Consider the following 16,874-nt stretch of genomic DNA (forward strand, 5'->3'; position numbering starts at 1 on the left):
CACGTCCCCCCACGACGACGCTAAGATGGTTTCCCGCCGACGTCCTTTCGCTAAAGCAATCACAAGTGGAGGGGTGAAAGGTCATGAAAATGGCGGTGGCCGCTCGCTTGCTTCCCCGCTTGCTGTTCTCTCGGTGGCTGCCATGCGGGGTAGCCCGACTGCGGACGCCTGGTGCAGCCGAGGTGAAGCTGCCGTTGACTGGACTCTGCTGTGTGTGCCGCCGCCGCTTCGGCTCGGGAGCAGCCTCATTTCCTCGCCGAGTTGCGGCCTCAGCGCTCCCTGTTCGGAGCCCGCGGTGCGCTCTACTCAGCTCTCCAGGATGCCTCGCAGCTTTTACCTCTTTCCCTGCCGGCCCCGGGCGCCGCTACAGCACGGACCAGCAGCCCCAGCCGCGCCAGAAAACCAAGATGATCATCCTGGGTGTTTCCAACCCAATTAACTGGCTTCGGACTCGAATTTACGCCTTCCTTATCTGGGCCTATTTCGACCAAGAGTTCAACATCGCAGAGTTCACTGAGGGGGCGAAGCAGGTTTGTTTTCCCTGATTGAACACCCTTCTTGCTTCCATTCAACTATTATTGTACAGGGAAGTATTATTGAGCTCTGCTAGCCCAGTGGCAAGAAGCTGCGCTGTAATCCCAAAGGCAGACGGTTCAAATCTACCAGCTGCTCCATGGGAGGATGCGCAGTTTCCTCCCATGTGTGATTAACTGCCTCTGATAACTCTGTGGTCGACTCTTTGTGTCGGTTCGCATTCGATGTTACACAACAACACTAAGGTTTCCACATTGGGTCCCAAGTTTAGGAAATGTGGTTATTGTCTTGGACACAGAGCTCTCCGGCTATTTCTTGACCTGAAACGCCTTCTGGGTGGATTTGCATAGCTTTGAGCGACCTGGGTGATCTGTTCTTTCACTCTCTTATGAAAGAGACTTGGGGAGTGGACAGAGCCCATAGTGCAGTGGATAGCACAGGTTTTGAATCAAACAGAAATAAATGCATCCGAAAATCCATGCCACTTAAAAGCTATTATGGCCTTATTTTTCTTAGCACTACTTTCCAAATCTACAAAATGACAGTCACTTCAACATGGATTAATGCCTACCACGAAGTAGGAATTCAGTGTTGTTGAATAAATGATTTAGTGGATTCAGTTACGAGGGAGAGTCTTAGGTAAGGAGTTGCACTTCCCCTGCCATGCATTTACATTTACATTCTCCGAGATAAGGTATGAGTCCGTTCAACTCTGTGGTACATAATAACACAAACTTTCACACAAAGGCAAAAGCACCTGCTAGCTGTTTGGTAAATTCTTCCCCCTCCTCTATCACACTCCTTCAAGAATAACCTGGAAATAATAATTTTTCTTCTTTTCAAGAACTTTCTAGAACAGCCTGGTGGGTGATAAATGTATTACAGTACTGTGCATGCTGGGAAAGGCGTAGCCCTTAGTGGGGCATAGTAGTGACCTGAGCAGTTAGCTCTTGATGTTAGCCAGTAACACTTTGTCTTACCCTTGCCACTTACTCGTTACTTACTGAAATTATTTTCAAGATTTGTCCTTTTTTAAAGATGTGCATTTTTCTAGCATAAAGATCAAGCTTTATTTGGAATCTCTTAGAATGTAGGTCATTAACAAACATTTCTCAACTTTAGGTAAGCATTCCCTACTGCTGTCCAGTTGGCTCAGAAGCCATAAAGACTTCCCAAACTGTAAATCTCAAGCCTTTGCACCTGAAAGCTGGATGGCGAATAAGGATAACATAGAAGAATCAATGCCTTTGAATTGTGTTGGAGAAGAGTAGTGAATATCTCATGGACTGGCAAAAAACCAAATAGGCATATCTTGCAAAAGGTGCAGCCAGAGTGCTCCTTGAAGGCAAAGATGGCGGTTTTTTCTCATGTACTTTGGGCATGTTGCTAAGGGAGACTATTCCTTGGAAAGGGATATCATGCTTGGAAAGGTGCCCCATGTGGATGGCTGGAATATATGAATAGGATATGTTAGCCTTTCTCCAAGGAGATTGACTGGTCTCACAAGTCTACAAGGGGATTGACTAGTATCACCATTAAGTTGAGTGGATTCAGTAGCAGAGTAGAACCTCAACACCAGAAAAGAGCAAGCAAAAGAATACTTTTCAGGACCAGACACTCTTGCATCAGACAGGCTGAGACCTAAAAGAGCAACAGTGATAACAGCCACAATGGAGAAATGGAGACCTGACATGAGATGGAGCAGACTTGGGATTGCTGCGCCATTGGACCAGAGCCAAGAGCCTTTTGCTCAAGTTTGTTTGAGGACTATGGGGGGAGGGGAGAGCCAAGATTGGTGTGACTGAGAACTTTGTAACATGCCTGACCTCATGAGAATTGGTTTTATGTTTTTCATGGTATTGTTAGGGACAGTTCCCCTTTGTGAAGTTGGTAAAGGTCAGATATGGCTGTCCCACATGACCCTTGCTTTTGTTACAAAACCTCATACTCCAAGGTTGAGATCTGTTATTTTTAGATTATTAGAAACTATCTTTTTCCCCCTTCTCCCAAACTTGCCTTCTCTAAGTATGAAGGGCAGGCTCATACTGATTCCCAGCTGCAATCTCTGTACAGTGAAGATGGATGTTATATTACAGAGTCCTAAAAATTGTTTCCTTTGTCTTAGTTCTAAGGAACCATCTAGGAGGACATTTATTGAGGCAATTGTATATAGGGGCTCTGGTGGCTTAGGGGTATGGAATTGTGTTGCCAACCTAAGGGCATGCAGTTCAAAACCACTAGCTGTTCCTTTGGAGAAAGATGGGCAGTCTCCTCCTGTTTGATTTACTAGCTCTGAAAACCTGCTCAAGGTTCAGCTGGGAGTCATTATGTAACAACAGCATTGGTAGGTACATCACACACCATTATTTCTCAGGTTCAGAGTAGATACCTAATTAATAATTTGCTTAGGTACTATGTCCAAGTATAGGTTTCGCATTAGCACGATTAAATGTTCTGGGATTCCCATTCTTTTCAGAGTCAGCCACAGTTTGTTATGATCCACGCAGTCAAATGCCTTTGCATAATCAATGACAGATAGACATTCTTCTGGTATTCTCTGCTTTCAGCTAAGATCCATCTAACATCGGCTACAATATCCCTAGTACCACGACCCCTTCTAAACTCAGCCTGGACTTCTGGCAGTTCTCTGCTGATGTACTGTTCCAGTCATTTTTGAATAATCTTCAGTAGAATCTTGCTTGCATGTGAAATCAATGCTATTATTCTGTAGTTTCCACACTCAGTTGGGTCACACTTCTTTGGGATGGGAACAAAGATAGACCTCTTCCAGTCAGTTGGCCAAGTGGTTGTTCTCCAGATTTCTTGGCAGAGCTTGGTGAGCACATCCAGGGCAGCATCTGTTAGCTGAAATATGTCAATTGGTATACCATCTATTCCGGGGACCTTATTTTTTGCTATTTCCTTCAAAGCAGCTTGAACTTCTGCCTTCATCACCAAGAGGCAGTCGTCAGAACAGAGCAGGGCAACACTGAATGGTTCAAAATTGGGAAGGGTGTGCGCCAGGGATGTGTCCTATCTCCATACCTTTTCAACCTGTATGCAGAGCAGATTATCCAAGAGGCTGGGCTCTATGAGGAAACGCGTGGCGTTAGGATTGGTGGAAGATCTATCAACAATCTGCATTATGCAGATGACACAACCTTGCTCGCTGAAACTGAGGAGGACCTCATGCACTTACTGCATAGGGTCAAGGACTGCAGCCTTCAGTATGGACTGAGGCTCAATGTCAAGAAGACAAAGATTCTCACCACTGGACCAATTGGTAGTGTCACGATAGATGGCGAAGAGATGGAGATTGTTCACAGCTTCAGTTTGCTCGGCTCCACGGTCAACACTCTTGGCACCAGCAGCCAGGAAATCAAAAAACGTATTGCAATTGGAAAGTCTGCTGTTAGGGATCTCTCTAAAGTACTCAAGAGCAACGGTGTCTCTCTGGAGACGAAGGTGCGCCTGATACAGGCCATGGTCTTTGCAATCACTTGTTATGCATCAGAGAGCTGGACAATGACGAGGACAGAAGGAGAATTGACGCCTTTGAGCTGTGGTGCTGGAGAAGAGTATTGAATGTACCATGGACTACCAAGAAAACAAACAGATTCATCCTGGAGAGGGTTAAACCAGGCTACTCCTTGGAGGCAGAGATTCTGGGGCTTCGTCTGACATACTTTGGACATGTTGTAAGGAGAGACAGGTCTTTGGAGAGGGACATCATGCTGGGTAGAGTAGGGGGACAGCGCAGGAGGGGAAGACCCTCTATGAGGTGGATTGATTCAGTGACTGGGGTAATCGGGATGGGTGTGTCAGAGGCAATGCGATTGGCACAGGATAGAGCAGGGTTTAGGGCTAGGGTCGCTATGAGTCGCAAACGACTTGACAGCACATAACAACAACTACTATGTATGTGGGAAGGGAGCTCCAGAGGCTTAGTTGTAAGGAGCTTGCTGCCGAAGTATCACCAGCTGCTTCGAGGAGAAAAATGGGCACTCTCCTCCTTTGTTATTTGCTGCCTCTGAAAACCCACTGAAGGTCAGCTGATCTAATGGCACATAACACAGCATATATGTCAAAAAGTCATATATGAAAAGAACGCTCAAGCAACTCTGAAAAAGTCATATTTGACATTGACGTGATAGTATTTGATGTTTCTCATAAAAGCTTTTTTTATACTTTAACTCAGTTATTTTTAAAGAACTGAAATGACACATTCAAGCCTCAAGTTGCAATACTGAGAGATGCTATGGGCAAAATCGTGAATGATCCAGGAAATATCAAAAAAAGATAGAAGGACTACATAGAGTCACAGTACCCAAAAGTATTGATTGACATGGAACCGTTTCAGGAAGTAGCATCTGATCAAGGATCTGCGGTAATGAAGGAAGATGTTCAGGCTGCACTGAAGGCACTCACAACAAATAAGGTGCCAGGAATTGATGGGATGTTAGTTGACATGTTTTCACCTGACACACCAGTCTGTACCAAAAAATTTGGAAGATAGCAACCTGGCCAACTGACTGAAAGAGCTCAGTATTTGTTACCATTTCCCAGAATACTGATTCAATATAATGTGGAAATTATTGAAAAGTATCACTGATGTCACATGCAGATAAAATTTTGGTGAGGATTATCCAAAAACTATGACAGAAAATTGCCAGAAATTCATCCCGGATTTAGAAGAGGCCATGGCAGCAGGGATATTATTGCTGAGGTCAAATAGATCTTAACAAAAAGCAAATAATACCATAAGGATGTTTATTTGTATTTTATTGACTATGCAAAGGCATTTGACTCTCTGGATCAGAACAAATTATGGCTGACGTTGAGAAGAGTGGGAATCCCAGAACACTTAATGGTACTCATGTGAAATCTATGCCTAGACCAAGAAGCTGTTCAAACAGCAAGGGAACACTGCATGGTTTAAAATCAAGAAAGTTATGTCTCAGGGCTGTATCCTCCTCCATACATATTCAGTCTGTATGCTGAGCAAATCATTTGGGAAGACGGACTTTATGAGGAAGAGTGTGTGGCCTCAGGATTGGAGAAAGACTCATTAGTAACATTGAGTATGCAGATGACAGCCTTGCTTGCTGAAAGTGAGGAGGACTTGAGATGCTTACCTCTGAAGATCAAAGATTACTGCCTTCCATGATACTTTGCAACATTCAGAAAACAAAAGTCCTGATCACTAGACTGATAGGTAGCATCAGGGTAGATGGAGAGAAGATTGAAGTTGTCAATGATTGCTTCTTGCTTGAATCTACATTAAACATCTTGGTACCAGCAGCCAGAAAATCAGAAGACTTGCTGTGTAGGTTCTCTCTAATGTGCTAAAGGAGCAAAGATGTCAGTTTAAAAACTAACATGCACTGGGTTCAGGCCATGGTCTTTTCATTTACTTGCTAGGCATCTGAAAGTTGGACAGTGACTAATGATGATAGAAGAACTGATGCATTTGTGTTGTGTTGGACAAGAGAACTCTATATCCCATGGACTGCCAAGAAGATGAACATGTCTTGGAGGAACTTCAACCAGAGTGCTCCTTAAAGACAGTGATGGTGAAACTTAACTCACACACTCTGGGCAGGTAGTTAGGAGGTGCCAGTCCTTAGAAAAGGAGGGACATCATGCTTGGAAAGGGAGAGTCAGTGAAAGAGAGGAAGAGCCTCAGAAAGATGGATCTACACAGTGAACATAACAATGAGCTTGAGTAGATCAGAGATGATGAAGATGGCGCAGGATAGAGCAAGATTCAAATCCATTGCTATGGGGTTGCTATGAGTTGTAAATGATTTGATAACATCCACCACCAACAACAGCCATTAATGAGGACGTTATCTATTATATGGTATTTTGTGTGATATTTTAAAATAATAATCATCCTTCTCCTTATAATTTTTTAAAAGGCTTTTGCTCATGTATCGAAATTGCTGTCCCAGTGTAAATTTGATCTTTTGGAAGAACTTGTGGCCAAAGAGGTACAGTATACTTTTAATTTTTCTGTAAAAGCAGTACTATTCTGTTGCAATAGACTGATATATGTTATCTTTATCTGTGTTTGACAATAATTTGTATGACTCTTAGTGAACTAGTGTCCTTGTATTTGTCCTTATGGGTTCTTTAGGTCATGTGAAAGCATGAAGTGACTCCTGCCATTTAAGATAAAAATAAATACAATGTCTTTGATTTGCTCTTACAAAGTTATTGGAATAATATGCTTGAATAATTAGATGCTTTATGCCCTTGCTTTTGAAGAATATTTGTTAGCATTGCATTTGAAAATGAGTAAGTGTGATAGTAAATTTTAAAATGATGTAGGAAAATTCATCCTGTGATAAAATCCACTCTTACAAAAGGTAAAAAAAAAAAAATTGAGCTGATGAACTAATAATGATTAGCTTTTTCTAAACTTAGGTGCTGCAGGTATTGAAAGAAAAGGTTACTTCACTGCCTGACAACCATAAAGATGCACTTTCTGCTGACATAGATGAAATTGTATATACATCAACAGGAGACATCTCCATATACTATGATGAGAAAGGTAAAGCCTGTCAACTTGAAATGATTCACAGTTGTATTTGTAGCATAAACTAGCCTAGTGGCTAATCATGAGTTACTGGGATTCTCTGTAAATAAATTTCAGGGAAAGTAATCCATACTTTAAAGTTCTGATCCTTAAAGAATTGAAATATGCTGATAGTTCCATACACGTTCCTTTCGAGAGCTTTTTTTTGCTGCAGCTCCATTTAGGTTGAAGGAGATCATCTTCCCAGGGCAAGCTGTTCTAGTCTCTCAAACCAAAAATGTTTGCGTTTCAGATGTCCTCATTTGAAGCAAACAACTGAGCATTTTCAGTGTCCAGCTGCCATTGTAGGTAGAGAAGGATTAAGGAGGAAAGAATATGAAAATAAGTACCAGCTAAAAACTGAGTTGAGAGTAAGACCAACTGCAGAATTCCAATTTGGATTTATTTAAGGATAATGAAAAAAGTTGGAACTTTAGTGAGCATGTGGTTCTTCCCTTTCTCCAGTGCATGAATTTCCCTTAGAGCATCACTGAAAACTTAATGAGTTACTTATTTCCTCTATAAATACAGTAAAACTTGCTAAAAACAGAACTTGTGCTTGTGTAAGGCAGAACTCTTAGAGAAGAAAACTCAGATATTTTCCAATGATAGTGACTTTAAAAGGTGATAGTTGCACCCTGCCAAAGACAGAAAGCTTGCAAGGCCAGGAAAAACCACACAAGGTGACCTCATGGAGTTCTTCCGCCTGTACAGTGCTTGCTTGTCTTCAGGAAACCCAGCCTCTCTCCACAAAGGGCTCTAGGCTTTTCTTACATAGGACTCTGATTTGTTAGAAAACTTACTCATAAATTTGTAACATTTGTAAAGATACTTTCAATACTATTTTGTTCCCCTTTAATGTTTCAAATTGTATATAATTAATTACTGATTATAGCAAAGTGAATTAGAGTAGAAGCCTTCCCCCCCTTTCTCTCAGTTGAGATTAAGTTACCTAGCAGCAAAGAAAGTGAGTTCAGCTTTCTCTCATTTTTAGTTTGACAGCAGATACCCTACAAGATTATTACCATTTTAGAAGGTGCTGCCAATGGAAAGTAATCCATACAAGCCACATAGTAAATAAATGGCAGCTGGCTGTTACTTTTGAGATTCAAGGGGAACCCCAAGTCATAAATTGTTAATTTTCTGAAGGCAAAGTTACAGCAATACAAATATCTTTAATTAGACTAGACTGAGCATAAAATGTAATCTTTATTAAATATGTAGCTGCTTCCACTTTCTAATTTAATTTTGGATATGTGGATGAGGGAATAGCGTGATTTGTATTTGTGTTTTTTCTCTAAGGAAGGAAGTTTGTTAACATCCTGATGTGCTTTTGGTATCTAACCAGTGCCAACATCCCCAGTGAGACTATAAGTGGAGCTAGTGTGTTCCAGATTAAGTTGGGCAATCAGAATGTGGTGACAAAACAACTTCTTAGTGCAAGCTATGAGTAAGTCCATCTGTATTTCATTGTTTTCCTTCTTCTAAATAGTGCAAGGTAATGTGAAGATAAGAAAATTTAAACAGATTGATTAAAAGGAAAGCATTGATGTTTGATAACTTATTTATAGGGAAAAGATTGTAAAGGAACACTAACCGTGAAACAGATGTGTTCTGAAGTTAGACAGACTTTTTCTGAATTTAGTTAAATGGTGCTTCACCTGTTTATTGCTATTGAACAGATCACCCTGAAACTTAGTAGCTTAAATGACAATTTGTATTGCTTGCAATTTCACGGCTCAGGAATTTTGGAAAGGCCATCCTAAGAGTTTGTCTCTGTGTTTCCTGGCATAAGCTGTGGAGACCAGAGCTGAGAATTCATTTCCACAGTGGGTTTTTCATTTGAATGCCTGGTGCTTGGTCCTTACAGGATTCTCTCCACTTGAGGTCTCAGTCTCTGGGTCCTCTCCTCAGGTGGCTCATAATTTCTATATAGTGACTGGCTTCTAACAGGCAGAAAGAAAACTTCTGGACCATTAAAGAACCACACCTAAGTTTGTATCAATTCTGCCATAGTCAACTGGTCAGAGCACTTGCAAGGCTTAAATGGTCATTTGTACTGCTTGCAGTTTCATGGCTTTGTCTCAAGAGGTGGCGAGACTGGCCTTCTTTATGAGGGAGTGGCGAGGTCATGTTGTAGAATAGCCTGTGGGATGGAAAATTTTAGAAAAGACAACTACCCCTCACCTACTCATAACCATCCAGTAGGAACTGACTCATTGCTGACTGTCATTGGGTTTTCTGAGGCTGCAAATTGCTCATCTTTCTCCTGAGGAGCCGCTGGTTGAGTCAAATCTTACTAGATGCAAGGCCTTTGTGTTAGCAGGAGTCTTTCATAAATGAAAACTGGACCATTCGTTCAGCAGACATTTCTTGATTGTTTACTGTATTTTATGTATGTGTGTTGTTGTTATTGTTGTGTACTGTCAAGTCAGAACCGACCCATAGCTGACCCTCCAGCTAGTCAGAGGTAGTTGGTTAATTGGATGGGAGGAAATAGCCATCTTTCCTGCAGAGCAGCTGGTGGATTTGAACCGAATACCTTTGGGTTGCCAATGTGTCTCCTTACCATTAGGCTACCAGAGCTCCCCTTAAGTACTAAGTAGGGATTCCAGTACAAAATTGAAGGGTTCCTGCCCAGGAGGAGCTACTGTTTAGTAGCACCATGTCTGTCAGTGTCGTACGATGGTGGCTATTGCATAATGCTGGTTGCTATGCCACTGGTATTTCACATTCCAGTAGGATCCCCTACAGTGGCTAGGTTCCGGGTTCCAGGCTGAGGTAGATGAACTATTTTATCACACTGAGGAGCCCCATTGGGACATTGGTTAAGGGCTTAGCTGTTAACTAAATGCTTGGCAGTTTGAACCCACCAGTAGGAGAGAAGACCTGATTTGCCCCTGTAAAGGTTATTGCTGATTTTAGATGTCCTTATTGTTTTCTCACTTGTAATCTTTATGGCGGCAGATTGTCAGGTCCTTTTCTCTCAGAGTTGCTGATTCGTCAGACTGCCATCTTTGCTGTTTGCAGCCAAGTGCTTAACCATTGACACTGACCAGCAGGACTCTTTCCTAGGAAAGCCTTTGGGAGCGTCCTGCTCTATCGGATAGGGTATTGTGAGTTGGAATCCATGTAGCAACACAATAACATACGTTCTTGTCATTGTTAGGTGCCATCGAGTCGAGTTCGACCCATAGCAATCCTATGAACAACAGACCTGAGCCGTGTCCTATCCGGATCCGGTGCTGTCCTTCCACATTCTGACACATTAGAGTCCCTTGCTGCAGTCACCATGTCACTCCACCTGGTTAAGGGTATTCCCCTGCTTTGCCAACCCTCTATCTTTCCGAGTATCATGTCCTTCTCCAAGGAAAAGCCACTCCTAACAACATGCCCAAAGTATGTGAAGCAAAGCCTCACCATCTTTGCCTCCAAAGAACGCTCTGGTTGCTCCTTCTGCGAGACATGATTGTTTGGCCGTCCATGGGATGTTCAGTGCCTTCTCTAACCTAATAGCTCAAAGGCATCATATTCATTGTCCAGCTCTGAGATTTTTAGCAAATGATTGGAAAGACTATGGCCTGAATCAGATGCCACTTAGTCCTTAAACTGACATCATTACTTCTCAAAAATTTGAAGGGGTCTCTAACTGCATACTTTCCCAGTACGATACATCTCCTTTTTTTTCTGACTGCTGGTACCAAAGGTGTTAATTGTGGATCCAGGTAAGTTGAAGTTGTCGACACCTACAATCTTTTCTCCATCTATTTCCATCTATTTATGATGCTGCCTGTCAGTCCAGTAGTAAGAATCTTTGTTTTCTTGACATTGAAATGCAATCCATATTGAAGGCTGCATTCTTTGATCTGCACTAGTGCTTCAAATTCTCCTCACTTTGAGCAAATAAGGTTGTGTCATAACACTGGTTATTGATAAGTCTCCCTTCAATACTGATGCCACATTTCTGTTCATAGAGTCCAGCTCCTTGAATAATTTGCTCACCATACAGAATGAATAGGCATGAAGAGAGAATATAACCTTGATGCACTTCTTAATTTTAAACCATTTAGTGTGCCTTTGCTGTGTTTGCACAACTGTCTCCTGGTCTAGGTGTAGGTTTTGCATGAGCCCAATTAAGTGTTCTGGATTCCCATTCTTCTCAATGTCAGCCATAAATTGTTATGATCCACACAGTCAAGTGCCTCTGCATAGTCAATAAGGCACAAATGGACATTCTTCTGGTATTCTTTGCTTTCACCCAGGATCCATCTGACATCAGTGGTGATAACCGTGGTGCCATGGCCTCTTCTAAATCCTGCTTGAACTTCTAGCAGTTCCCTGTGTATTGTTCTATTTCTGAATGATCTGCAGCAATATTTTGCTTGCATGTGATATTAATGATACCGTTCGATATTTTTCACATTCTGTTGGATCACCTTTCTTGGGAATGGGAACAAATATGGACCTCTTCCAATCCATTGGCCTGTAACTGTCCTCCAAATTTCCTGGTGTAAACGGGTGAACACATCCAAGACTGCATCTGTTAATTGAAACAAGTCATTTTGTGTTTTTTGCCAATACCTTCAATGCAGCTTCCACTTTTTTCTTCATTACCATTGGCTCCTGTTCGGATGGTACTTTCTGAAATTTTTCATTGTCAGTCAGTTCTTTTTGGTACAGTGATTCTGTATTCCCTCCATCTTTTTTATGCTTTCTGGGTCATTCAGTATATTTCCCATAACATATTTCAGTATTGCGACTCAAGGCTTAAATTTGTATTTCAGTTCTCTCAGCATGAGAAATGCAGAGCGAATTTTTCTCTTTAGTCTCCAGTTCCAGCTCTCTGTAAATTCCATTATAATATTCACTTTATCTTCTCGAGCTGCGCTTTGAAAACTATTGAAGACCATATAGTTAATACTAAATTTTGTTTCGTCTAATGTTCTTTGCTAAGAGCATGGGAAGTAATGAACAGCAAACATTTTGTGAGTGAGAAAGTGCAAGTACTACAAGTACTAGAAATAGCTAATTTGAAGGATTGTGATTTTTAAATGTTTTTTACTCTCTTAACTAATTTTTATTTACCTAAGAATGTATAAATGCTGCTATTTTCATTGCTGCTTTAAAATATAGACAGAAAATTTTAGGGAGCTCTGATAGCCCAGTGCTAAGAAGCTGTGTTGAAATCCCAAGGCATGCAGTTTGAATCCACCAGCTGCTCTGCAGGAGAAGGAAATAAATATGCCTGTAAATCTTTTCCTGTGATTTACTGTTCATTCCAGATCGACAGTACACAACAAAATAGCATACTATGTGTTCTATTTGTAGAATTTGTAGCTCTTGACTGGACAAAGCAAAGGAAAACTGTATGGTTTTTAAATTAGGGAAGGTATACATCAGGGTTGTATTTTTTTTCTATTATTCAATTTGTATGCTGAACAAATAATTTGAGAAGCTAAACTTTATGAAGAAGAATGTGACATCAGAATTGGAGGAATATTCATCAATAACAGGTGTTACAACACAGCTGTGCTTGCTCTAAGTGGGGAGAACTTGAAGTGCTTGCTGCAGAGGATTCAAATAGAGCCTTCAATATGGATTGCGTCTGAACATCAAGAAGATGAAAATTCTCACCACTGTACCAGTAAGCAGTATCATGATAAATGAAGAAAAGGTTAAAATTTATCAGTGACTTCATCTCACTTGGATTCAAAGTTAGCACCCTTGGTGCCAGCAGTCAGAAGATCAGAGACAGCCCATTGAGCAAGTCCACTGTCAGGTACATCTCCAAAGTACTGAGGATCAGTGATGATTTTGAAGACTAAGATGCATCTGATTCAAGGCCATCATCTTTTCAATACCTTGCTATGTCTCTGAGAGCTGGACAGTGAATGAATAAGAATGACAGAAGAATTGATGCTTTTGGATTGTGGTGTTGGAGAAGAGTGCTGAATAACCCAGTAAAAGAACAAACATGTTTTGGGAAAAGTACAGCCACAGTACTCCTTGGAAACGAGGATGCCAAAGCTTTGCCTCACATGCTTTGCAGGTGCCACTAAGAGAGGCTATTCCTCATGAAGGGACATAGTACTTGGATGCAGTAAAAGAGGGGAAGACCCTCAGTGAGATAGGATGACACAGTGTCTGCAGCAGTGGGCTCAGGTGTGTCAGCGATGATGAAGATGGCTCAGGATAGGACAAGGTAGGATTACTGTGAGTTGTACTTGCCTTGACAGTACATAAGAACAGCTGTTTGTAAGTTGCTTACAATGTTATTTGAAAATAATTTCCTGTGTAGTTGTTAAGTGAGGTTGAGTGAGAACTGACCCATTGCTGACCCTCCAGCATGTTTCCACACACTGTAAATTGCCCACCATTCACCCTTGGAGCAGTTGGTAGATTTGAACTGCAGCCTTTGAGATTGCAGCACATTGTATGTAAAGTACCACTGTACCACCGGAGCTTCCTATCTTGTATGGTAGATTGTATATTCCAGATGTGGTTTTTATCACCAGAAGACTCTTTATTGCGGCCATATTTTATAGCTCCGGTGGTGTAATAGCTAAGCACCCAACTACTAACAAGAAGTTCTGTGGTTTGAACCCCCAGAGTTCTGTAGGATAAAAGATTAGTAATCTACTCCCTTTAAAAATGACGGCCTAGGGAACTGCAGGACAGTTGTACTCTCTCCTTTACGGCATTTGACTTGACACACAAAAGAAAAATCACAGCTAGTATTTAACAGTGAAATAATACCAAGTTTCTACTAGAGGTTAACAGGTATTCAGTATAGACCAGTCCATTAAAAATGTTCATTTTAGTTGAGGATATAAGGACATACCTCTGATTTTATGGGTGTGTATTTTGTGATTAGATTTTACTTTATTGCCTTGATTTTTATGTGCCATTAAGCATTAGCTAATTGCTCAAAGCCACCTCTAGTATACTTGCAAATGATATAGTTCATAATAAGTGTTTGACTTGGAATACTTTTTACATTTTTTTGTATTTTTATTTTCTAGATTCCACAGAGAGTTTACACAAGGAGTAAAACCTGACTGGACCATCTCCCGGATCGAACACTCCAAATTATTAGAATAGTGACTCTTAGAAAAATTAGCTTATAGACTTTTAGCAGTCATTATGAAAACTAAGGAAGAAAATTTTTTTTTTTATCATTTGATCTTTGCTTTATCAAGTGTGAGGATTAACTTTTGTATCATTTTGGAATACTCTTTGCGGTATGCCGACGTGATAGAATAAAGCATTTTCTCCGATTGTGATCACCTTGTTTTGAAAGTGCTCTAAGAACAGAAAGCTAACACAGCAACCACATGTTATTGACATCTTTCTCTGTATCATTTACAGTGTTAAGTATATAAGGACATATACACAAATTGTAACTATAGCTATAATCAGGTGTTTAAAAATTTATACTTTTTCTAAATTAATTTTTCTTAAGTATTTATGGCCAATACATTTATACTATTAATCCAAGTATATATAAAGGTTTATTTTATAAAAAATTACTGTTGCTCTTTTGTTCTGTCTGATCACTAGTTGTGATGGAATGGATGTAAGAAGAGAAGAGAACTTCTTCAATCTGAATAAGGAAAGACTTTCTGTAAAATCTACAGCTTAATCATACTTGATCATACCTGGTGAACAAAGCGAAAATGTTTGCTCCAACTCTTTGCATTTACCATTGACTCAATATCCTACTTAGTACAATAAAGCCAGATTAAAAAAATGCATAATTAAAAGGGAGTTATAACACTTCTTTTTCTCAGAGGGCATATATAATCCTGTTGAATCTAACAAAAAGCTATTAATAAATGAATGTAGCAAGTTCACAGGATATAAGGTTAATATAAAAAGAAATTGTGTTTTAATATTTCAACTATAAGTAAAATGTGAAATTGAAAAATACCATTTGCAATATCAGAAATAAGACGTATTTTAGGAAATGTGTAATAAAATATGTTTTAACATCTCTATATACATTGAAAACTGAAATACTGCTGCGAGAGAAACTAAGTAGATGGATAGGCATGCTCATGTATTGGAAGACGTGTGATTTAGATGTCTTTGCTCAACACATTTATCTGTGTTGGGTGTTGTCATGTTGACAGCCAAGTTCTGGCGGCTGGTCGACTGCAGAGTGAAGCCTGCCCAGGCCTGTACTGTCAGTTACTGGCTTGGTGCAGTTACATCACTGTAATGACTTAATGGTTGCACTGTTGTGATCCATGGGACTTCTACTAGCTGCTTTGCAGAAGTAGAGTGGCAGGCCTTTCCCCCAATAAGTCTTATTCTAGATGCTCTGCTAAAACTTTTTCATTGTCATACATCCAAATCCTAGAAACTGGTGACTTTGTTACCTTATATGGCAAAAGGAACTTTGAAGATATGAGTATCTTATATTACCAGAATAAGCCCACTGTAATCACAACAGTCCTGAAGTAGATCAGGGTTGAAAGGAATTGTGCTGATAAATACAATGAGTGATGTGAAGCACCTTCAAGAATGAGGACGGCGTCTAGAAGCTAGAAAAGTCAGGCCCTTTCCCTAGAACCTCTAGAAGGACTGGATCTCCGTTGCCTCATTTTGGAGCTCTTTTCTCTGAAATTGAAGGATAATAAATCTGTTGTTTTGTGGCAGTTAAGTTTGTTGTAACTGATCACAGCGTCAAAAGAGGCTAATGTACAAGATGATGGGAACCATTTGTTACATATGTCCTCTCTCCCAGCGCCATCAGGTTGGACCTGAATCATAGCTGACCCGTTGAATTTCCGAGGCTGTAAATCACACAGAAAAAGATTGCCCATCATTCTTACTGGGAACTGTTAAGCAATTCAAACCACCAGAAAGGCCTGGCTTTTGAGTTAACAGCCCAACTTAATGTGGGCTATGCCACCAGAGCTCCCTATTTATTATATAAGGGTTTGCTGAATGAGTCTGTAGCTAGCTATTGGCATTGCTTAATCAAATTAGCTCATCACCTTATTTTTCTTGTATATCATTGAGTTGACTCTCCAGCAGGCTTTCAGAGGCAGTTGATTACACAAAAAGAGATGGCCCATCTTTTTCATGGAACAGCTGGTAGGTTTGAACCCCATACCTTTGCCTTGGTAGCAAAAGTCCTTATCACTAGTTCACTGGAGCTTTTTTTAGATGTCAGTATAAACTTGTTGTTGTAATATGCCATCGAGTTGCCCACAACTCATAGTGACCATATGTATCCTGTCCTGAACCATGCCCTGTCTTGAGCCAGTCTCAAACTTAACCTCATTGCCCCAGATACCGTGCCCATCCATCTCATCTGGGGTCTTCCTTTCCTGTGTCATCCCTCCACTCTCTGAGGCATGATGTCCTTCTCCAAGGACTGGTCCCTTCTGGCCACATGCCCAGTATGTGAAACAGAGCTTCAAAATCTTTACCTCCAAGGAGTAGCCTAGCAGGACAGACCTGTTTGTTCTCTGGAGAGTACATGGTATATTCACGACACTTCTCCAGCACCACAACTCAAAGGCATCGATGATTCTTCTGTCCTCCTTAGTAATTTTTCAGCTTTCTGATACATAGCAAGTAATTGCAAAGACCATGACTTGGATCAGGCGCACCTTAGTCTCTTAGACTAACATCATTGCTCTTCAGCACTTTGGAGAGGTCCATGGCAGCAAACTTCCCCAGTGCAATTCGTCTTTTGATTTCCTGAGTGCTGGTGCCCAGAGTGTTGATTGTAGATCCGAGCAAGCTG

The 16,874-nt window shown here is 40.8% G+C and overlaps 1 protein-coding gene across 1 annotated transcript; it reads left to right on the forward strand.

Moving 5' to 3' along the window:
• The first annotated feature begins 89 nt into the window (after positions 1 to 89).
• Positions 90 to 14,215, forward strand: LOC102849761 (chromosome unknown open reading frame, human C2orf47). Its single transcript, XM_006889073.1, has 5 exons — positions 90 to 530; positions 6,456 to 6,527; positions 6,964 to 7,090; positions 8,417 to 8,564; positions 14,137 to 14,215. Exons 1-5 carry the CDS (start codon positions 90 to 92, stop codon positions 14,213 to 14,215), a joined length of 867 nt encoding a protein of 288 aa, XP_006889135.1.
• The last annotated feature ends 2,659 nt before the right edge of the window (positions 14,216 to 16,874 follow it).

The sequence above is a fragment of the Elephantulus edwardii genome, unplaced genomic scaffold (genome assembly GCF_000299155.1).
Source record: "Elephantulus edwardii isolate Elephantulus edwardi_28Jun2011 unplaced genomic scaffold, EleEdw1.0 scaffold00075, whole genome shotgun sequence".
In the NCBI taxonomy this organism is placed as follows: domain Eukaryota; kingdom Metazoa; phylum Chordata; class Mammalia; order Macroscelidea; family Macroscelididae; genus Elephantulus; species Elephantulus edwardii.

Excerpts from the sequence above, each read along its gene's own strand:
- LOC102849761 (XM_006889073.1), top strand. The coding sequence starts at position 90 with ATGGCGGTGGCCGCTCGCTTGCTTCCCCGCTTGCTGTTCTCTCGGTGG. Across the intron at positions 6,528-6,963 it reads AAGAACTTGTGGCCAAAGAG|GTGCTGCAGGTATTGAAAGA; the intron begins GTACAGTATACT and ends TTCTAAACTTAG. Across the intron at positions 7,091-8,416 it reads CATATACTATGATGAGAAAG|GAAGGAAGTTTGTTAACATC; the intron begins GTAAAGCCTGTC and ends TTTTTCTCTAAG.